This window comes from Marmota monax, unplaced genomic scaffold, assembly GCF_021218885.2.
Source record: "Marmota monax isolate L192 unplaced genomic scaffold, Marmota_monax_Labrador192_F-V1.1 WCK01_AAM20220418_F8-fsc00051, whole genome shotgun sequence".
NCBI classification, from domain to species: Eukaryota; Metazoa; Chordata; class Mammalia; order Rodentia; family Sciuridae; genus Marmota; species Marmota monax.
The window spans coordinates 11,050,718-11,072,106 of NW_026695202.1; the positions used below are offsets into that span (position 1 = coordinate 11,050,718).

Below are 21,389 nucleotides of genomic sequence, written 5' to 3' on the forward strand. Positions count from 1 at the left end.
TTGATGATGAAAGAGCGGAAGAGGTCAAGATGAATTTCGAGGAGCCATCAGAAGGACGAAAGAGGTCCCAGCTGATCAGAGCAGGCGCGGGAGCTCGGGTTGGGGTGGAGGAGCAGGTAAGTCGGCCCACTGTCAGTCATGGTGTGACCACGCCCACACCTGGTGATGGCTAAGCCAATCAGGTCGCCTTCCTCCACGATGGGGCACAAGGATTGGCTAAGCAGAAGTGGGAGGGGCCAAGGGCCTGGGGGGGTTCGCACTTCCGGTTCCCCAGGCGCTAAGCCCTTGCCTTGAAGGGACTTCTGGGCCTGGAGCCCCACCGCCTGGAAGACGCGGCCGGGAGGCTGCAGCCTGCCGCAGGGAACGAGCCCTGGGGCCCGCGGCGCTGAGCCCTACCCAGTGCTGCCGTGGGCTGGCCAGGCCACCCACCCTGCTGGACCCCGGGTTAGCTGCCCATCTCAGTCAAGAAGATTAACTGGGACGCGGAGGCGGTATTGCTTAGTGGTCACGCCACCCCCCACGTGCAACTGCTCCCCGCCCTCATTCAAGTAGGAGCGGCAGTCTTCAGACACCAAAGCACTTGTCACAGGTATTACCTGCCAGGGACCCGGATGTGCCCCGCCCCGCCCCAGGGTAATTCAGAAGCAGGAGTTTCACTTTGAGAGCTCTCTAAAGGGGATGATGGGAAGACAAATTGGAAAAGTTGGAGCTCCAGGCGAATGTGCCAGCCTTCCCAGGTGACCAGAACAGTTGTTCATGCTGTGATGTTTTAATTAATTTTTATTTATTTATTTATTTGCTAGTGGAACTGGGGTTTGAACCCAGGGGCACTCTGCCACTGAGCTGTATCTCTGGCCCTTTTTACTAAGTAGCCAGAGGCTGGCCTCGAACTTGCAATCCTGCCTCAGCCTCCTGAGTTGCTGGGATTGCAGGTGTGCACTACCTCGCCAAGTGTGATTTGCATATTGTTATTATTTGTTTATTTATTTATTTTAAAATATATTTATTGCTTTTTTTTTTTTTAGATGGACACAATATCTTTATTTATTTATTTATTTTTATGTGGTTCTGAGGATTGAACCCAGGGCCTCACATGTGCTAGGTGAGCACTCTACCGCTGAGCCACAACCCCAGCCCTGTTATTATTTTTTAAATATTTATTTTTTAGTTTTAGGTGGACATAATGTCTTTATTTTTATTATTTTAATGTGGTGCTGAGGATCGAACCCAGTGCCTCACATATGCTAGGCGAGCGGGCTACCACTTGAGCCACATCCCCAGCCCATGTATATTATTTTAATAACCTGTTTATGTGAGTCACCTGCTTTTTCTTCTATTACAAAAAAAAATTAATCTTAAAATTGTCTTCCTCAATAACAGTGAAACTTCACCTGAACATACAATTATTTTCTATAGAATGTGATGACCGTTCTACTTAAATTTCCATGTGTAAGCCTGAGGATTTTTGCTTTGCAATGTTGCAGCAGTTTTCAAAACCAGAGATTCTAAACTCTTTGGAAAATTCTCTGTTATGTTTTATTGCAACATCCAGGTGGATGCTTTTATTTTCTAACAATTTAATAATTCACATGTTATATTTTAATAACTCACATATCATGACAAAGTTTACCACCCTGGTGCAGGTGGCGGGCCAGTGGTGGGCGGGTGGCACCTGGCCAGTGCTTGGGCCGAGAGCTGGGAGTGCCTTTCCAGGTGGACCCCTTCTCTTGCCTTGGCGTGGTTGGCTTGGAAGTGCCACCACCATTGTTTCTTCTGTTGCTGCCAGTCTGGGCACAGATTCTGGCCCCTGCTGTCCCCTTGCAGCCCCACAGTGTCCCAGGCTGCCCAGCCATGTGGGTGCATGCCAGGTGGCCAGGGCAACTACTAGGCACCTGTGCTACTCATTGCCAGTCATTCTCACTGGCCTCAACCTGCTCGATGCCACCTGGTATGTCCTCTCTGCTCCCGCATGTACTTCCTTTGCACTGGATTTGCTTGCAAAACACAAGTTCAAGGATGAAATTATGGAGCGTTCCAAGACAGCACAGGGATTTGGCAGCACATTATTCTGAGAGCAGGGCCGGTCTGTCAGAGTCACGCCCGAGAATCCAGCCCCGCTCCCAGCACTGATTCCAGCCCTGTGCATTTCCCCTTTGTTCTATTTTGGATCCTTTTTGCTTTTCCTGCTCTCCCTGTGAATTTAGGCAGCTGCACTTGACTGTGGGTTGGAGCTACGTGGAGCACTTTATAAAGCGTTATCTGGTTCACAGCTTCCGATACTTGTGATAGAGACGCCCTGATGCTCCTGTTTCACAGACAAGCTAGGACAAAAGGACAGTGCCACATCCAGAGTCACCGTGGGGCAGAGCCTGGCTTGAACCACAGTGTGTCCATCTTTGAAGCCGCGCTCCCAGCCCCCGCTGCCTTTCCTTCAATCCTTCTGCACGTTTTGGGTCACTCGCGCCCCCTGAAAGCCTGTCTCTAATGTGAACATCCTCCCTGCGCTGCGTGTCTCTGGAGTGGCAAAGGCTTCTGCTTTGGCTCCCCATCTGTCCCCTGTGCTTCCTCTGTGTTCTGGTGTCTTCCCAAGCCCTGTCCCAATTATGTGTCCTAGAAATGCTACTTCAGATGTGTGAGAGATTTCAGGCAAAACAGAAAGCCCTCTGCACAAGGCGCCTCAAAAGTGCAGGCATTTCACGATGCACCTCGCTGAACCCGGCTGGGGGGAGCCCTCGGTGTCCACCTGGCGGCCCCAGGCCTATCCTGGGGCCTCCTCTCCTCCACACTCCCTTCCTTGCCAGCCCATCTGGTCTCCCAGCACCACATGTCCACTGTGTCCCTGCTGCTGTCCAGTGTCCTCGCCCAGCTCAGGCCACTCCAGCTGCGTTTACCCTGAGACACTCAGGGCCCGTCTCCCAGCTGACACGCTCCACGCTGGCGCCCAGGCTTCCTCTTGCAGCCTCTCGTCCGTCGTCAAGCGGCAGCTCAGGACAGAATCCCTGAAGCAGTGCTCAGCGCCCCTCCCTTTTTTTACATCTGACCCGTCAGCACATTCAGCCAGCTCCACTGCTGACCACCTGGCGTGCACTGTGGTCCCCCTAGTCCAGGCCACTCCATCGCTCTGCCCCACGGCAGGGGCCACTCAAATGGTGCCCGTTTCCACCCTGACCTTAGCCAGTGTATCCTCACCAAGAGCATCGTGTTGATTATCATTAGTATGATAACTGCTTCCATGTGTAGTGATCAGAATTCACCAGAGGCTGTCCTGAGCGAGACCTTTCTTTCTGTTAATCTTATTTGATCTTCAAATAACCATACAAAGGGAGTCCTGTTACTATCCCCACTTTACAGATGGTGAAGGCATGGAGTTCTCCAAACTCATCCATCTAGAGTGACAGCATTGGGATCCAAAGACCAAGGAAATTTTAACCATTAAGCATTTAAAATACAAATCAAAGCCAGGCATGGTGGCACACACCTATAATCCCAGTGATTCAGGAGGCTGAGGCAGGAGGATGTCAAGTTCAAAGCCAGCCTCAGCAAAAGTAAGGTGCTAAGCAACTCAGAGAGACCCTGACTCTAAATAAAATACAAAATAGATGTGGGGATGTGGCTCAGTTATCTAGTGCTCTGAGTTCAATCCCCAGTAACCCCCCTGTCCCCCACAAAATTTCCAAGGCCCCACAGGATCTGCCCGCTACTTCTCCCATCTCGTGCCTGGCCTCTCTCTCCCTCGTTCCAGCCACTGGCTCCTAGCACATTTCTGTCTCAGGGCCTTTGCACTTGCTGTTCCCTTGGCCTGGAATGCATGTTTCCCCTCTCCCCAGGTCTGTGCTCAAAGACACCTTTTAGTGGGACCACCCTTGGCCATGCCTTTTTAAAGGCAGTTCCTCTTTATTTTCCTACATAGCACCTGTTACCACCTGACACACATTTACTGATTGATTTTTTAAAATTGCTCTATTTTAAAATGTATCTTTAGTTATCAATGGACTTTATTTAATTTTTTTTTTCTGTTTCAAAATTTATTATAAAGCTCCAGCAAGCAAGACTGGTACTGGGATAAGGATAGAAATATCGATCAGTGGAGTGTATTTAATTTATTTATATACGATGCTGAGAATCGAACCCTGTGCCTCACACCTGCCAGGCAAGCGCTCTACCACTGAGCCCCAGCCCCAGCCCTGCTTATTGATTTTTTTTTATCGTCCATCTGTCCTCACTGAATGTAGGTCCCCGAGGGCAGGGATGGTGTTGGTCTATCAGGTGCTAAAGTCTGACACACACAGCTGCTTAATTGAAGATTGGTTAATGAACAGATCTGCCCATCAAGCTTCCTCTTTCCCCTGTGTCACACCCAGTGACCCCCAGGTATGGTCCTAGACTAGTTCTCCTCTCACCCACCAGATCTCCTTGACTCACCTTCCTAAATATTTTCCCAACCGCCCACTCCCGCCGTCCCTCTGCCCTGCTTCGGCCCTGGCCTCCAGGAGCCTGGAGAGCACACACTGCGTGCCGCGGTTTCCACGTTCTGAACTTCTCAGCGTCTCCCACCACACCCTCTGTCCCCCGCAGCCCTCCCCTGCCAGGCCTAAACCTGCTGTCCCTGGAGTGCCCGCCCCCACCATCTGTCCTGCTGCCCGAGCCAGGAGCCTGCGGTTTTCCCACCCCCCCTTCCTTCCCCTGCCGGCTGCTGCCAGCTTTGACCATTAGGATATTCCTGTGAACTGTCCCTTTCCTTCCACCCTCACGGCCATCGTGACCCTTTATCTAGGCTGTCTCAGTAGCCTCCTAAGGCTGGCCTCCCTGCCTCCCATCTGACCCAGGGTGATCTTCCTAAGTCACGGAGACATGACCATGTGGCTGCCACTCCATGAGCCCCTCACCTTACAAGACAAAGCCCCTCACCCTACAAGCAGCTCCTTCTGGGTGAGCTGCTGCCCCCCTCCCCCTGGGCTTCCTGTCCTTGCCCAATGTCATCCCCACTTGGGTCATGCTGTTTCCTTGGCCTGCAGGGCCCTTTCTCCCTGCTCCACTGCCCACTCCTCTCCCCTCCCACACCCAGCTTAAAGGCCATCTCCCTGTGAAGTCTCCCTGACAGGCCACCCCACCCCAATCCACCCCAGCTCCTGAGCCAGATCACATTGACGGAGGTGATAAAGACCAGAAAGTGGCTTGGGGCCTAATGGTGAGGAGCTGTGGCCGCACCCCAAGGTCAATGGCATAGCATATGGAGGGAGGGAGGGGAGGGGAGACCACACACCTGGAGCAGATCCCATGTCCCCCGTGCTCAGGCCTGATGAGGTTACTTCTTTAATCTCATAACACCCTGGGAAGCAGGGATTTTAAGAACAAAGACACCGGTGTAGGTGTACAGGATCTACTAAAGCGATAAAGGTAGCATTTCAAAGCAGTGAGGGGAAGAAGAGATTATTCAATAAGCAAGTTTCCTAGGAATTTGGCTCTGTATCTAGAAACAATGAAATTGGATCCCTTCCATTGCATTGAAATCCCAAACAAGAATCAAGGTTGCCCTCATAAATGAATGTTGACATGAATTTAAGGTGGGGAGTCTTTTCCTCAGGATGACACAGAAGACAGAGGTCATAGAGGAAAATATTTTATTTGGCCATGTAAAGATGTAAATGTTTAGCTGTCAGAACATAAATGAAATGAGAATGAAAAACTGGGAGAAATAATCCCAACATGTTAGCAACAAAAACATAAGCCTGTCATTGAAATAGGCAACTCACATAGGAAGAAATACACATGGGCCAATATTATGTACCCCAAAATGTCCAATTTCTCTAGCAATCAGAGAAATGCAAATTAAAACAAATCAAAGTACCTTTGTATATGTGTGTGTGTGTGTGTGTGTGTGTCCTCTAGGGATTGAAGCCAGGGGCCCTTATCACTGAGCCACATCCTCAGCCCCTTTTTATTTTTTAGTTTGAAACAGGGTCTCACCAGTTGCTTAGGGCCTCACTAAATTGCTGAGGCTAGCCTTAAACTTATGGTCCTCCTACCTCAGCCTCCTGAGCCACTAGGATCACAGGCGTGCACCACCACACCCAGCCAAAGTACCCAGACGAAAAAGTACCGTTCTGAATTGCCAATTTTCAAACATCAGTGCAAGTGGAATGAGCGCGTGGTGGGGTGCCACGGGAGAAGGCATCTTAGAGGTGCCAAGCTGTAAACTGCCATTTTTAAGATGGTGGGCAGTTTTTGCATTAAGGGCCTGAGAGGGGATTTATTCTGGGAAGACCCTCCTTTTGTTCTTGAAAGGCCTTGTCGGGCAGCTGGAGGGAAGAGCTCTGCCCAAAGCCAGGCACTTCCGACTTCAGTGTCACGTCTTCCATTCAATCCTGTGAGCTGGTGTGTTAAAGAATAAAAAAACGTTGACAGCAATATGCAGGAAAATCTTGTGATTGTGTGTGTGTGTGTGTGTGTGTGATTGTGTGTGTGTGTGTGTGTGCGCTCACATTGTAACTACCGCTTCCACAGGAGGATGTGGGGGGGCTGCCCAAGTTCAGCAGGGTGCCCTGGGCCTGCTGGGGCGCCCTGGTGTTAGAGTTTATATATGAGGCGTCCCCCCGAAACTCACGTGTGAGTCAAAGCAAGAAAGTTCAGGGGTGAAACACTGGGGATCCGAGCGCCTTAGCCCACGCAGCCCGTGATCCACTTGAAGAGACTGAGTGAGTGGAACAGGTAGGACGTGGCTGGAGGGCGGGTCACTGGGGGTGCATATTTCGTCCCTGGGGAGTGGAGCTCTCTGCTTCCTGGTGCCCTGGTCTGAGTGGCTTCCCTCCACCACACCCTTCAGCCAAGATGTCCTGCCTCGCCTCGGGCCCAGAGCAGCGGAGACAGCCATCTGTGGACTGAGACCTCTGAAACCATGATCCCAAATAAACTTCTCCTCCTCTAACTGTTCTGCTAGGTCTTCTGCTCACAGGGAAGACAAAACAACAGCAGCAACAAGACCTGAGCGGAACAGGCTGGCAGAGCTCGCCTGGCTTGGAAGATGTACGGTCACTGGCGTGGCGGTCTGGCCGGGCCTGGGGAGGTGACCAGCCCTCTAGCGGAGTCAGGACCTTCCCTAGGGGAACAGTATTCCCACTGTGGACCCTTCAGGAGCAGGAGCTGCAGCAGCCTCGGCCAGGGCCCTGGGTGCGGTGCCAGCCTGTGGCACTCCCACTGTGGGTCATGGCCTGGGCCTGACCCCAGACAGCGGAGAGGCAGCTGGTGCCATCCCAGGCAGGACCTCCCTCGGCCAGGGCCAGGCTGAGATCTGCCCCAAACCTTCGAGAAGCTTCTGTTCAGCTGATCATGGCCACGTTTCTGTGATTCAGGAAGGGTGCCCAGCCCACAGGAGCCCCCAGCCAGCCCCCGAGGCCTGGAGATGTCACCAGACTGTGGGAAGTGATGTCTCTGAGGAGTCCAGAGGAGAGGCCGTGGCTGAGATGAGGAGCCACAGCCAAAGTCGGGGCAAACAACAGGAAGCCCTGCTGGGGGGACATAAGCAGGGGTGGGGAGTGGGGTGGGGGCCTGCGAAGGCCTGACCCTAGGGACTGCCGCTGTTTTCATCTGAGTGTTAAAAAGCCCAGAGGCCCAGCTGTAAACTGAGAGTCAACTCTCCAGTCACCAACCATTAAAAACGGGCATGTGCTTATGCAACAGAACCGTTCCTAGGGGTTTAATAATCTCAGGGCACCAGGCAGGGTGGTGCATGCCTGTCATCCCAGCTTCTCAGGAGGCTGAGGCAGGAGGATCACAAGTTTGAGACCAGCCTCAGCAACTAAGCAAGACCCTGCCTCAAAATAAAATGAAATCAGTAAATGAAAAGAGCTGAGGCTGTAGCTCAGGGGTAAAATGCCTCTGGATTCAATCTCTAGTTCTGAAAATAAATGAAGCACGTAAAGAATAGTAATAATTTCATGGCCCTAGAAATCCCCTATGTATCACCTATTCATCCTTCCCTCTCTTTCCCTGCATTCCTGGATGCCCTTCCTTCCTTCCTTCCTTCCTGGTGCTCTACCGCTGAGCTACATCCCCAGACATCTTTATTTATTTACTTATTTTGAGACGGAGCCTCACTAATTTGCAGAGGCTGGCCTCAAACTCGCAATCCTCCTGCCTCAGCCTCCCGAGTCACTGGGCTTCCACCCACAGTGCCTGGCTGAAGCCATTGCTTTCTTTGCCATCTCCCCAGTTTTTTCTTTTCCAGAATGTTGGAATCATACAGTATGTGGTCTCTACAGACTGGCTTCTCCTACGTAGCAATATACTGTGAAGCCCCTCCATGCCCTTTCGTGGTCTGATAATGCATTTCTTTTCATCTCTGGTAAATACTAAGGAGCTGCTTCTTATGGTAGGAGAATATTCATCTCTGTGAAGACCCCCTAACCATCTTCCAGGTGGCTGCACCAGTTTGCATTCCCACTAGCAAAGAACGGGAGTTTCTGTTGCTCTGCATCCTCGTCAGCACTTGGTGTAGTCGGTGTTGGGATTTAGCCATGGAGGGTGTGCAGCGACGTCTGACTGAGGCTCACGATGTGCAGCACCCTCAGTGCTTCCTGGCCCTCCCCGGCCTGGCCTGACTCCCAGCCCAAATGTTGCTCTCTGCACGAAGCCTGAAGGCCTTGTTCCCTCACTGCATGGGGCAGCTTTTGCTGCAGAGCAAACCCTCCAGGACTCATCGTGCGTCTGTGGGTCCCCTGGTCAGCTCACCCAGGCTGGTTGGCCTGGGGGCTCAGTTTCAGGTGGAGGTGCTGGGGCAGGGGCTGCTCTGCCTCTCCTGAAGGGAGACGGTCTGCTGGGGGCCCTCACACCAGGTCCACTTGGGGCCCTCACACCAGGTCCACTTGGGGCCACACAGGGAATGCTGACTTGTGCTGTAGGATGTACAGGGCACCCTGCAGGAGCCTGAGAAGCAGGAAATGACAGGCCATCACATGGGAGTAGGAGGGGGGGCACTCAGGCGGGTGGTATCTGTAGGTGGGCCACCATGTGGGAAATAAAACTTCATTGCAGGATAATAGCAGAGTGAAAATGTTCACATGATAATATCAAAATAGATTTGAAAATTAACTGGGCACAGTGGTGCACACCTGTAACTCCAGCAGCTTAGGAGCCTGAGGCAGGAGGATTGCAAGTTGGAGGCCAGCCTCAGCCATGCAGTGAGGTCCTAAGCACCTGAGTGAGACCCTGTTTCAAAAAAATAAAAATAAAAAGGGTTGAGGATGTGGCTCAGTGGTTAAGTCCCTGGGTTCAATCCCTGATACACACACACACACACACACACACAAATCAGATTAGAAAATAGTATGTACAATGATACCAAATTTTTGTAAAGGTAAGTATGGAGTACACATATTACTTCTCTAGGTCATTTACCAAGTCATTAACAATGCAGTGGGGATTATGGGTGACTGCTGATTTATTTTTATGTGGTGCTGAGATTGGAACGCAGGATCTCACACTTGTGAGGCAAGCGCTCTCCACCTAGCCCCAGCCCCAGCCCCAGCCCCGCCCCATCAGACACAATTCACACACAATAAAACTCACCGCTTCCAAGTGTGAAGTGCCATGAGGTCCGACAAACGGCAGCCGAGTAACCACCGGCACAATGAGGCCCAGAACATTCCCTGGGCTCCTTTACCAGCCCTACTCCTGTAACCACTGATCTGCTTTGGTCACCATAGAGTTTTGTCTCAAAGTTAGTTTTTGAGGCCAACCTGGGCAACTTAGCACTACCCCCGTCTCAAAATAAAAATAAAAGGGGCTGGGGATGTGGTAGAGAACTTGGGTAGCAAGGCCCCAGTCAATCCCCAGAAATGCAAAAGGAAGAAAGGCAGGGAGGGAGGAAAGGAAGGGAGGAACAATTGACCAGATTCTGAGAAGTTAGCTGAGCTGCCTGGGGCTGCCCCCTCCACCAGGAAGCCTTCTGGGGTTTTCTCTGTCCTCTTCCCACCACCAGCCTGTAGGGCCCTCTTCTGTGACTCGTGGTGTGGGTCAGTAATGGCTGAGTCACACTTGTCTTCACCTGTTTGCTCCTCAAGGACAGGGGCACCACCTTACCGCTCAACCCCCAGCACCTTCCATAGCAACAACAGAGCCATTGGTGGACTCTTTGCTTAGTGCCGGCTGCGCTGGCCCCTGCCCCATGCCTGCTCTATCTCCCAGGCATCTTGCAGAGGGGGTAAAATTACCTCCATTTTTTTTTTAATTTTAATATTTATTTTTTAGTTATCAGCGGACACAACATCTTTGTATGTGGTGCTGAGGATCGAACCCGGGCCGCACGCATGCCAGGTAAGCGCGCTACCGCTTGAGCCACATCCCAGCCCCAAATTACCTCCATTTAACTGTTGAGGCAAAGGATGCCCAGAGAGGTGAAGCAACCTATCTGAGGTCACAAAGTGAGTAGTGGTTGACTTGAGCCCCAAACCAGGTCTCCCGAGAGCAGTGCCTCAGTCCACGCTCCGCCCGCGGCCTCCCTGCTGTGGCCTGACACCTGCTGGGTGCCCGTCTGCTGTAGAGATGGTGAAGTGGGTGCCAGGGGCTGGGAGGCAAACCCTGGCTCTCCTTGCCCACAGTCCTCTGGATGCTCCGGAAAGACCTTTGGGTCCACCCTTGGCCATCTTCCAGCAAACTCCCCTTCCTTTGGGGCCGGTGGGCAGGTGGTTGGAGTGGGCGGGTGGCTGTGGGAGGGGTCCGAGGCGGCTGTTTCCAGGAGCCTCCAGACGGAAGAGCAGCCTGCCTGGCAGATGGGCACTGGCAGCCTCCCGGGGGCCTCGGAAAGGACGGCTCAGAAGCCAGGGCCTCGGTGGACAGAGCCGAGGGTAAGTGCAGGAGAGGGGCCTCAGCAGCCCTCGTCCCAGGCTGGCCGGCCACAAGCCTCCGGAGGGCCAGGGATTGCCTGTGCGTTTGCCCAGGTCGGCCAGGGGTGCAGCTGGCCGCAGTTCGGCCCTCTCCAGGGGGCTGGCCGGGGAGACGGGACATGGGCCCATCTGGGGTTCACTGATGGCCATGCCACCCTCAAGCTGGTCACTCCCATCCCCTGGGCCTCAGTCTCCTGGCTGTGATCCTGTCACCGATGCCGCTCGGACACCTTTGGAAACGCTCCTGCAGCCCTGGACTCCATGTGCACCTGTGCCCACCTGGATCCACAGCCAAGGCCTGCCCGGCTCCTCCTGCAGCCCAGAGCTGCTTCTCAGCCAGAGACCTCAGACTTCTTTGCATGTGACTGCTCCTAAGGATGTCACACTGTATGAACTGCCTATGGCTGCTGTGACAAATATCACCTACTGGGGACCCAAGAAGAGGAAGGTATTGGCTTGGGTTTGGACTGTAACTGGAAGTCTGAGGTCAAAGTGTCCGAGGGTCCATTCCTTCCAAGCCGGAAGGGAGACGCTCTCCCAGGTCTCTCCTGGCTCTGGTGGCCCTCGGCATCCCTTGGTTTGTAGGTACTGCAGCCCAGGCTCTGCTTTAGTGTCCACCTGGTGTTCTCCTTGTAGGCATTTGTTTCTGGGTCCAAATTCTCCCTCTTCGTAAGGGCACCAGTTACATTGGTCAGTGGCCCAGCCTACTCCAGTGTGACCTCATCTTAACTCATTACATCTGCATTGACCTAATCCCATAATTGGGGACATAATTCCACCGTAACAATGCTGTTGTCAAGTTGGAGTCACAAACACAGCCTCGAAAACAAAGGGGCTTCGCTCCTTCCCAGCTGTGTGACTTTGGACAAGTGGCCTTACCTCTCTGGGCCTCAATTCGCAGAGCTATAAATGGCGATTGTGCACATTGTTAGCCAGCAGTTCTAGCTGCTGCCCTCTAGATCTCCCCTCATATTCCTACAGGAGCAGGCTGCTCCCAGCCAGCGACTGAGCACAAGGGGGCTCCTGAGAGATTGGGGACCCCGACTGGTTTGGTCAGCACTTCTTTAGGCTATACGAAGGTCTGAGCCCCTCCTACCAAACCCCCTTCATCTCCCCTAACCCCGGTCCCCTGTGCGGGACGCTGACCTGCCTCCGTCTGGGGAACTCCCTTCTTCTCTGGCTCCCCTCCCTCCTCCACAGGGGTCTCCCCAGAATACCTGATCTTGGCGCTCACTGCTGGAGGACCCGGAGAGCAGGGATGACAGTCACACACCCGTAAGCCCTGGCACAGGAAGTAATGAATGTGCCGCTTGGTGAGCGCTCAGTACATGCTTATTCACCAAGCATTTATTTGGTGACTGCTGTGTGCGAGACGCGGGGTGGCAGAGAGGAGTAGAACCGAGCCCCTGCTTTTGGTCTGAAAATCAGGGTGCACAGAGACACCCAGGGACAAGACCTGGGGACAATGTCTGAAAGGGGTGCCCCAGAGGTGCGACAGTCTCTCACCCACAGCCCCACAACCGGTCCTGCCCCGCAGCTAGAGGGATTGTCCTCAGGTCCTGCGTCCCCTGCTGCACTGCCCGCGGGGGGATGCCGGACTCTACCATGGTTCGGAGTGAGGCTGCTCCGGCCCTGCCGAGCTGGCCGTGGCTCCCTGTGGACTCACCACACTCAAGCCAGCCGGGCCTCTGAATCCAGTGTCCCTGCGGCCGTGCCGTCTCCACCAGCTCCCTGCCCGGGCCAGTCCCTCTCCGCCTAGGCACTCTGCAGGCTCAGATGTCACCTTGTCCAAGAAGCCGCCCCTGATTTCCGGAGTCAGAGGAGGTGGCCCCCGGCTGGGTCTCCTACCCCATCCTCTATTCTTAATTTTTTATCTGTTCTTTTTAGATAGACATGACAGTGGAGCGTATTCTGAATTTTGAATTTTTTATTAAGAGACACCCCGCACCCCAGATCCCACAGAGATCTAGATTTCACCCCACGGGTTCCACGTCTCCTTTTTTCCTTTGCTGACGTGTTATAAAAACAAATCCTCCCCTTCCCGCGGCATTTCCCTGTGCCTCTAAGAAGTTCAATAAATAGCTCTTAAATGCACGAGTGAGTCCTCAGTGCACAGCAACTGCAGAGAAGTTTTCTGACCGACCATCTCCAATTGATGCAGCCATTAAGATGCCAAGGTCGCTGGGCCGCAGGACACAATGCTCGCAATAGAGAAGGAATAAGAAGGCCAAGGGCTCGGCTGCTGCTCCTCGCCCTCCCATCAAAGCATCTGTCTGGGATCTGCGTCAGAGCAAGGGGAAGGAAGGGGGCGGAGGTGGGCGAGGGGAGAATCTTATTGTCCCTTCACGACCTTCTCCCATGTGTGTCATCTTTTCAAGGAACTGTCTGCAAACCAGGTGGCTGCAACACCGTATGTGAGGGCGAAGGGGAGACTGGCATCTGCTGGCTGGGTGGCGCTGCTGGGGGTGACGGGCCCTCCTTGTGACTTAAGAGGAGGTCTGGAACCTTCCCTTCTCGGTTCCCAGAAGGTGGCTGTTGCACCCAAAGCTGATGGTGTCTGGGTCTGGAAGGTCACAGTGTAGTCATCACCAGGGCTCCAGGCAGGTGTGCGGTCCACGGCGCATGGGGACCCTGGTCCACCCCAGCCAGCCTGCCCACGGGGACAGCCTGATGTGGCCCAGAGCTCACTCTGGCTGTCTAAATGGTTACCAAAGCCAGTGGCTGCGGTGCCTCAGTCCCTCCAGCAGGAGACAGTCTTAACTGACTGCAGACTCCAACACGCAGAGCACAGTTCTCCTGGGAGAAGAGGATCCATTTAGTTTGGCTTCCAGGTACGCTGTCCCCAGAGGGGAAGGAGGCCCGTCCACAGCAGACGTCCTTGTATCCTTCCTGCAGTCCTTCAGAGCTCAGTCCCTGCAAACAGAAGGTGCTGACTTAATGTATATTCTCCAAGGGCCGTGCTGGGCTCAGAGTCCTCTTCTTTATTATTTTATTGGGGGGACATGGACCAGGGATTGAACCCAGGGCAGTTAATCACTGAGCAACATCCCCAGCTCTTTTTCTATTTTATTTAGAGACAGGGTCATGCAGAGTTGCTTAGGCCTGTGAGGATGGCCTGAGGACTGAGCCTAAGCAACTCCATCTTAAAAACTCCAGTTTAACCTGCAGTCTCCCCAGGCACACCCACGGAGCCCTCCAGCGTGGCCTCAGACAAGTCACTTCCCCTCAGCCTGATAAACAGAGTGAAGCCCCTGGCAGGCTGTCCGCGCCTGGTAAGAGGGAAAGGCCAGAAGATCAGGGTGGGAACCACCAGATCAGATGTCTCTGACCCCAGAGAGAATGATGTCACTGAGAAATCCGGTGGTAGCTGATAAGGACTGAAAGGGGGGCCAAAAGCCCCCAAATTCTGTATAAATAATAGTGCTGATGAGCAGGGATTCAGCCAGCGGAAACAAGGGTGCACTGGAGCTGGAGAGCCTGCTGAGGACCTGACATCCCATCACTTGTCATCCTTCCCGATCCTCTGTGTGATCCTCACAGCTCCAAACTCTACCCTGGTGAGAGCCGCAACTTCTCCCCGCGACCCTCTCCTCAGCCGGCCGTCCACTCCACGCCAGGGAAAGCCTGCCTTGTTCCAGACCTGGTCACTGCGGTCGGAGTGAGTGGGCACCTGCTGGACGTAAAGCCTAAGGCTTGAGACTTCTGAACTCAGCACGAGAGGGAATGTCTGTCATGAGCCTGTCATGATTAAGTGTGTCTGCAGTGCCTAGAACTAATCTAGAATTGTTTGCTGTCAATTGATCATGTCTATTGCAGTGCCCAGCATTAGGATTGCTGTTTTCTTGATTAAGAACCTATAGAGTGAAATTGTATCGAGTAATTTGAGTGAATAAAGCATTGAAAGGGGCAGAAGCAAGTGGACATTTTTTATTTCTCCCCTCGACTGCATACGTCGCAATTTGCCCCCTCCGGATAGGGCCTTGCTAAATTGCTGACGCTGGTTTTGAACTCATGATCCTCCTGCCTCAGCCTCCAGAGCCACTGGTTACGGGTGTGTGCCATCGCACCCCACTTTTTGGTTCTTTAATCAATTCGGTGCTGCAAACATTTGCCAAGCAGCTTCCCTGGTGGCTGTGGAGAAACCCAGGGCCTAGTCTCCGGAGCTCCTGCCCTCGGGAAGTTCACTGTGAACATTTACACTCGCCTTTAAATGACTCAAAGTGACTAAATGATTAAAAGTGAGGAGGGGTTGGGCTGGGGATATAGCTCAGTTGGTGGAGTGCTGGCCTGGTATGCACAGGGCCCTGGGTTCAATCCCCAGAACCAAAAAAAAAAAAAAGGAAAAAAAAGTGACAGAGGGGCTCATACTGGGGTGGGAATCAAGAAAACTTTCTAAGGAGGAATTTCATAAGAGCAGAAGCTCAGCGGGTCGTCTCTGGGTGTGGGGGAAGGGCACTCGGGGCAGGGCCAACACGCTGTCCACAGGTGGCGACAGGAAACTAAGTGGCTCTTTAGGAAATTACAGTAGTTACCTGGAGGCTGAGCAGGGAGGAGACTGGAGAGTCCGCTCACCTCACAGGACTCCAGGAAAGATCCGGAGCCCGAGTCCTGGGTTCAAACTCTGACACCTATTGTTAGGCCAGTTGACGGACCAAGCACCAAGCAACCTGTGAGCGCAAGAACCACCAATCAGGCCCAACAGAACCGCGCGTCAACCAGCGGGGTCTCCTGGCCAATCCTGGATCATAGCCAGCTCCCCCGACCAACCCCAGTAGGACAAGGAACTCTAAAAAACCCCCTTTTCCTGTCCCAAGCCCTCCCTTCCTGTCCTAAGCCCAATAAAAATTCCAATCCCGTGGAACCCTGCGTGGTCTCTCTGCCCCGTTGGTCTGGAGAGACTCTCCTGGGAGTGAAATCTCAATAAAGCCTCGTTTGGTGGCGCTGCCTGACCTTACAGCTATCTATGGGGTGACTCACTGAATTGGGGTTTCCTGCTGTATAGCACCCTCTAACTACTGACTTGAATTCTCTTCTTGTCTCAAAAACACCTCAAACTCCACATGTTCAAAAAGAACTCACAGCCATTCCCTTCACTCTCCCCACAAGCCCACCTGTTCTTACCTGAAATCGGCGAGAATCTTTGACACCTCTCTTCCTGTCACCACTATCTAAGTCCATTTTCTGTTGCTGTAACAAAATACCTGAGACTGGAAAATTTATAAAGAATAGAAGTTTATTTGGATCATAGTTCCGGAGGCTGGGAAGTCCCAGAGCCTGGAGCAGCAGCTGGCAAGGGCCCCGCACTGCATCACAACTCCGTGGAGGGCGCTGCAGGCAAGTGTGGGAATGGAGTCTCTCTTCCTCTCAAAAAGCCATTAATGACATCGTGAGGCACCCCCTACGATCTACCCCCGACGTAATCCTAATTAAGTCCCTAAGGCCTCACCTCCAATTACCATTAACACATGAATTTGGGGTTTAAGTTTCCAATATATGAATTTTGGGAGGACACATTCAAACCTCAGCAACCACCACAACCAATCCAGGACCAAATCATTTCCTAAATAAAATTCACCCACTGCCATCAGCCGACACAACTGTTAACCTAGAAGAGTCCCTTAATTGGTCTTCCTGTCCCCATTCCAATCCCCCTGAACATATCAAAGGACTCTTTCTACCAAGGGGACGGTAATGGCTTCCTCAGGGTTCGACAGCTTGCCTCTGCCTGGCCTTGGTGGCCCTCTGTGACCTGCATGCTTCCTGAACTCACTCTTTTCCCTGGTTCCTCTGCACCAGTTCCCTGCACCTGGCCTGTGTCCCTGTCGCCAGCAATACCACACTCCAGTGCCTCTACACTTGAACTTCTTTCAATCATTCAAAACCTTTGCAATGTTTTTGGTATGTAAATTCTGTCCTTGCAAATTAAAACGTTAGCTTCCGGAAGGCCTGTTCTGCTGGTTGTGAAATTCACTATAGGGCCAGGCACAGTCCAAGAGCCTGAGTTCACTGAGTGAATAATTCACTCCCCTGTCCCCCTGATTCAGAGCCCTAAGCCAGAGCCTTAGGAATCCCCTCGGAAAGGCATCCTGGAGAAAGTCAGCACTTAACGGCCGGTGAGGAGCCGCGCGGTGGCGCACGCCTGCAATCCCCGCGGCTTGGGAGGCCGAGGCAGGAGGATCGCGAGTTCAAAGCCAGCCTCAGCAACTTAGAGAGGCCCTAAAAAACTCAAGCAAGTCCTTGTCTCTAAATAAAATAGAAAAAAAGAGGGGTGGGGATGTGGCTCAGTGGTTAAGTGCCTTGGGTTCAATTCCAGGAACCAAAAGAAGAAAAAAGAGAGACGGGCTAGGAACAATCTCGTATAGAGTGTTAAATAAATACTCCGCAAATTCCGTCCCGGGGGAAGCGCCTGCGCACATGGTCCGCGCGCCCCATCCCGCCTCCCGTCCTGGGCGGCGCTGTGCTCACGCGCCCCGGCGGCGCAATCCTCCGCGGCTCCTTAAGCCGCTCTAGCCACCCTACTCGTTGCTCCGCCCAGAGGAGGGCGCGCCGCGGGGGTCCTTCCAAGATGGCGGCGCAGAGGAGGAGTCTGCTGCAGAGTGTGAGGATCCGACCCGCTCCAAGTCTGGGGGTTGGGAGCCCGGGGGTGGGGGCGGGCTGTCGGGTGCAGGCGCCGCTCCTGTCGGTGGCGGAGTGTGACCGCCGCCCTAGCCTCCCTCTCGAGGCCGACGGCGCGTGCAGCGCGCGCGAGACCCGCGGCCCAGCGAGGCCTGCGCATGCGCGCCGCGGGCCAGGCCGCCGGGGTCTCGCCCGGCGGGAGCGTCCGCGGGCGGGAAGGGGTCTGGGGCGCCGCGGAGCCGGCGTAGTGGCGAGCCCGCAGCGGGACCGAGCGTGCGTGCAGTAATAGCAATAGCCGCCTCCGCTTGCGTGAGACGTGATGTGCCAATGGCCTTACGTCTGTGAGTTTGATTTTCATGACAGCCTCAGGAGATAGGTACCATAGTGATTCCTGTTTACAGATGAGGAAACTGAGGCACAGAGTGGCCGTCATCGGCCCCCGGCCACGCAGCTGGTAAGTGGCAGAGACAGGATCAAAATCCGGCAGTTTTTCTCCCCTTAAGTTAAAGCCCCGTAATCTCGGGGCTGTACTGAAGCCATGACAAGCAGTGGGGACCCGGGTTTTGGTCCCCCTGTAACTCACTGTGCCTTTGGCCTCCGTGAGAGTGGAGCCCGGGATGCTCCCACTCCCCCAGTCGCCCTCAGGGCTTTCTAGCCCCTGCATTTCCTGACAGGCAGGTGCACACGCAGTTGGCACTGTGGCCTACTCTTGACCTTCCAGGGCAGGGTGCCTGTCCCCTGAGTCCTCCCCTGTTATGGAGCTCTGTGGGAATTGCCTGTGGACTTTTCTGTCCCCTGAACTAGAAAGTGGACTCCTCTAAGACAGAGGCTGTGATCTCTTGCTTACCATTGTGTCTCCTCCTACCACCCCTGTACGCTGGATGCTCAATCAATATCCGTGAAATATGAGTAAAGCCAGGCCCAGTGTTAAACCTTTCCCTTACAGAAATGAGCAGACTGTGGCCCTCCTGCTTGTGACAGTTTTTGTCATTGCTCTTTTTAATTATACATGACAGTAGAATGTATTTGGACATATACACACTGGGGTATAACGTCCCATTCTTGTGGTTGTACATGATGTGGAGTTCCACTGGTGGAGTCTGGGAGGGTCTTGAAGCCTTGGAGCTGGTGCGTGAGGGGTGGCCATCACTGCTGCATGCTAATGTGGACTTTGTGTAGCCTGGAAGCAGAGAGTTCTGGCCCTCTGCTCTGTAAACTCCTGGAGGGCAGGGCCCCTGTATAAATGTCCTCATTGTAGAAAGCATCCAGGAAACACTAGCTTGATTGCACCCTTAAGAAAGAAGGACTGGGAAGAAGTGGTAAATAGGGCAGACTGAGCTGTTTTGCTGAGGAGCAAACGGTCACCTGGATCATGCAGAGCAGGGTGGCTGCCAGCTTCCCTCCCTCCTAGGTGTAATTGGGCCCAAGGGACCTGAGCTAGATAGAAGTTCAGCTTTATGAGCTCTAGAATGTGCTTCTCTGGATGGTGGTGGGCTTTTTTAAAGAAAGAATTGTGCCGTGGGGCATGGTGGCACATGCCTGTAATCCCAGCGGCTCAGGAGGCTGAGGCAGGGGGATCACAAGTTCAAAGCCAGCCTCAGCAACTTTGTGAGACATTGTTTCAAGATAATTTTTAAAAAGGGTTGGGGATATGGTTCAGTGTTGAAACACCCCTGGGTTTAACCTCTGATCCAAATAAATAAATAAATAAGAATTGCGTTAAAAACATAGCATCTTGATGTAAGGCAAGGGGCTGGCTGGCAGGGTTGTCTATACAAGGTCCCTCCTGGCCTCATAATAACCAGGACGTTCCTACTTACAGGGGGTGTGAGGGTCTAGTCCATAGTGTAGGCCTTGCTGACCTGGCCTCTGACCCAAGTCTGCTGAGAGCATCTCAGACACCTGTGCTTAGCCACCTGCTCTGTGGCTGCTGGCCCTGCAGGTGTGAAGATGAGTGAGGCCTGGTGTCCATTCGTACTGTGTTTGCAGTTCAACTTTGTGAAGGAGCCTATACCACTGGCACGGTGGGTAAGGCACTCTTGAGAATGTAGACCTGGGTCAGCTAGGAGCCCTGGGCAGATAGCAGAGAACTGCAGAGGCTTTAAAGGACATTGGAGCTTGCCAGGCAGGGGAAAGGAGGGACATTCCAGGGGGACATGTGTTTAAATATGTATGCATCAGGTGTCTGGAAAGCCTTTCCCAGGCTAGAATGGGTACCACAGTCTGTGTTGAGCAGTGCAGCCGTCTCAAGTGACTGGGGCAGTGGGATTGCAGGCAAGGGTGGGGGTTTGCTGATTTGGAGCTTGCCAGGCTGTACCCTGATGTTGGCAGAGCGGAACATCATCCTGAAGAGTTTCACCTCCTCCCTAGGTGGATTGATACCTTAACACATCTTTTTGAAGAAAGACTTTCAGAGAAAGCTTGATATGTTCTAAAGAATCCAGCCCTCAGCCATGCACAGTGGTGCACCCCTGTAATCCCAGCAACTTGAGAGGCTGAGGCAGGAGAATCTCAAGTTCAAAGCCAGCCTCAGCAACTTGGTGAGGCCTTAAGCAATTCAGTGAGACCCTGTCTCTAAATAAAATATAAAAAAGGGCTGGGATTTGGTGGTTGAACGCCCCTGGGTTCAATCCCTGGTACCAAAAAACCAAAAAAAACAACCTCCCCCCAAAAAAAAACCCAGCCCTTTCAGCCTGATAAAACAGAGTGGAAATCCCACATGGGCTTGGGCAAGTCACTTATCCCTGAGCCTCAGTTTCTCCAAACCAAGAAGGTTCCTGGGAATATTGCTGGTGTTAAATGAACTCACATTATTCCCCTAGCCTGGCATGGTCACACTCTAGCCATGAACTTCCAGCTTTAATCCTGCTTTTGAATGTCTTCGTTTGTCCCCTCCAGTGTCACTGAGCACTCACCATGTGGTAGTTGCCTGCAGGTACAGGAACATTGCTGTGGTGAAGCTTATGTGTGGAGACAGGCAGTGAGCCCTGAGCCCACACAGATGATCGTGACGGCACAGTGTCTCTGATCCAACCGCAGGTGTGTTGTGAGGCACACACAAGGGTGGAGGGCCATTTTTGGCAGGGGATGACATGTCAGTTTTTGATGAGATGAAGTGGGGGACATGGGAAGGGAGTTGGAGGTACAAAGGCCTGCCCTTTTCAGGACTCCCAAGAAGGCCAGTGTGGCTGGAAAGGATCACGTTGGGTCAGTACCATCCAGGGAAGCTGGGCCCTTTCAGGTCTGTGGGTGCTGGAGTAGCCTTTGGATTCCATCCTAAGCATGATATGAAGCTTCTGGGTGGTAGGGGCCTAATGTGGTGTGATTTATGATCAGAGAAAAACCCTCTTTTTAGTGGCAAGAATGGATACCTGGTACCTGCCAAGTGGCTACTAGAATAACCTAGGTGTGATAGGACAGTGGCTTGGCCAGCTGGTAGCAGGAGTGGTTGGAAATGTCAGAGTCCAGCAGTATTTTGGCAGAAAAGCTGGTGTGTTTTACTGATGTTGGGGGCATGGCAGAGGAAGAAAAGCCAAGAAGGGCTTCAAAATTAGTTTTGAACAACATTGGTGCCTTTTATGGTTTGTGGCCAGGGAGGACAAGTGTTTGAGGACGGTCATGTAAGTATAAAAAGAAAATCATGGGGTCTGCCTGTAACCGCAGCTACTTGGGAAGGTGAGGCCATAGATTGCAAATTTGAGACCAGCCTGGACAACTTAGCAAAACTTTGTCTCAAAATAAAATTTTAAAACAGGGGCTGAGGATGTAGCTTAGTGGTGGTGCGCTTGCCTAGCAAGCCTGAGGCCCAGGGTTGGGTCCCCAGTCCTGAGAGAAAAAACAGTTGGCCAGGCACTGTGGTGTGTGCCTCTCTGGAAACTGAGACCAGAAGTCACT

At 53.0% G+C, this 21,389-nt stretch overlaps 2 protein-coding genes and 1 long non-coding RNA gene across 26 annotated transcripts in view; 2 read left to right on the forward strand and 1 right to left on the reverse strand.

The window, feature by feature from the left end:
* Window positions 1–14,792, forward strand: LOC124083101 (uncharacterized). 23 transcript variants are annotated; one of them, XM_046429677.2, is made up of 10 exons: window positions 1–116; window positions 6,938–7,023; window positions 10,246–10,311; window positions 10,451–10,841; window positions 11,043–11,328; window positions 13,259–13,290; window positions 13,406–13,484; window positions 13,665–13,806; window positions 14,049–14,152; window positions 14,315–14,792. In XM_046429677.2, the coding sequence occupies exons 3-10, from the start codon at window positions 10,305–10,307 to the stop codon at window positions 14,540–14,542; spliced, it is 1,269 nt and encodes a 422-aa protein (XP_046285633.1). In that variant the 5' UTR covers window positions 1–116; window positions 6,938–7,023; window positions 10,246–10,304; the 3' UTR covers window positions 14,543–14,792. The 23 variants fall into 23 exon arrangements, 17 of the variants coding, with proteins under 17 accessions (XP_046285633.1, XP_046285626.1, XP_046285636.1 ...); XM_046429691.2 differs by having other exon boundaries at window positions 13–116; window positions 10,440–10,841; window positions 11,071–11,328; XM_046429675.2 differs by lacking the exon at window positions 1–116 and adding an exon at window positions 123–589.
* On the reverse strand, window positions 13,693–17,557 carry LOC124083105 (uncharacterized). Its single transcript, XR_006848630.2, has 3 exons — window positions 16,002–17,557; window positions 15,413–15,547; window positions 13,693–13,793 (listed from the first exon to the last, which is right to left on the reverse strand). It is a non-coding gene; the product is annotated as an uncharacterized LOC124083105 (long non-coding RNA).
* Tab1 (TGF-beta activated kinase 1 (MAP3K7) binding protein 1) overlaps window positions 17,336–21,389 on the forward strand; it is a 26,114-nt gene continuing 22,060 nt past the window's right edge. For both annotated transcript variants that reach the window (XM_046429668.2, XM_046429669.2), the window contains exon 1: window positions 17,336–17,478. In XM_046429668.2, the coding sequence (XP_046285624.1) occupies window positions 17,446–17,478 (33 nt within the window). In that variant the 5' untranslated portion in view covers window positions 17,336–17,445. The remainder of the gene's footprint in view (window positions 17,479–21,389) is intronic.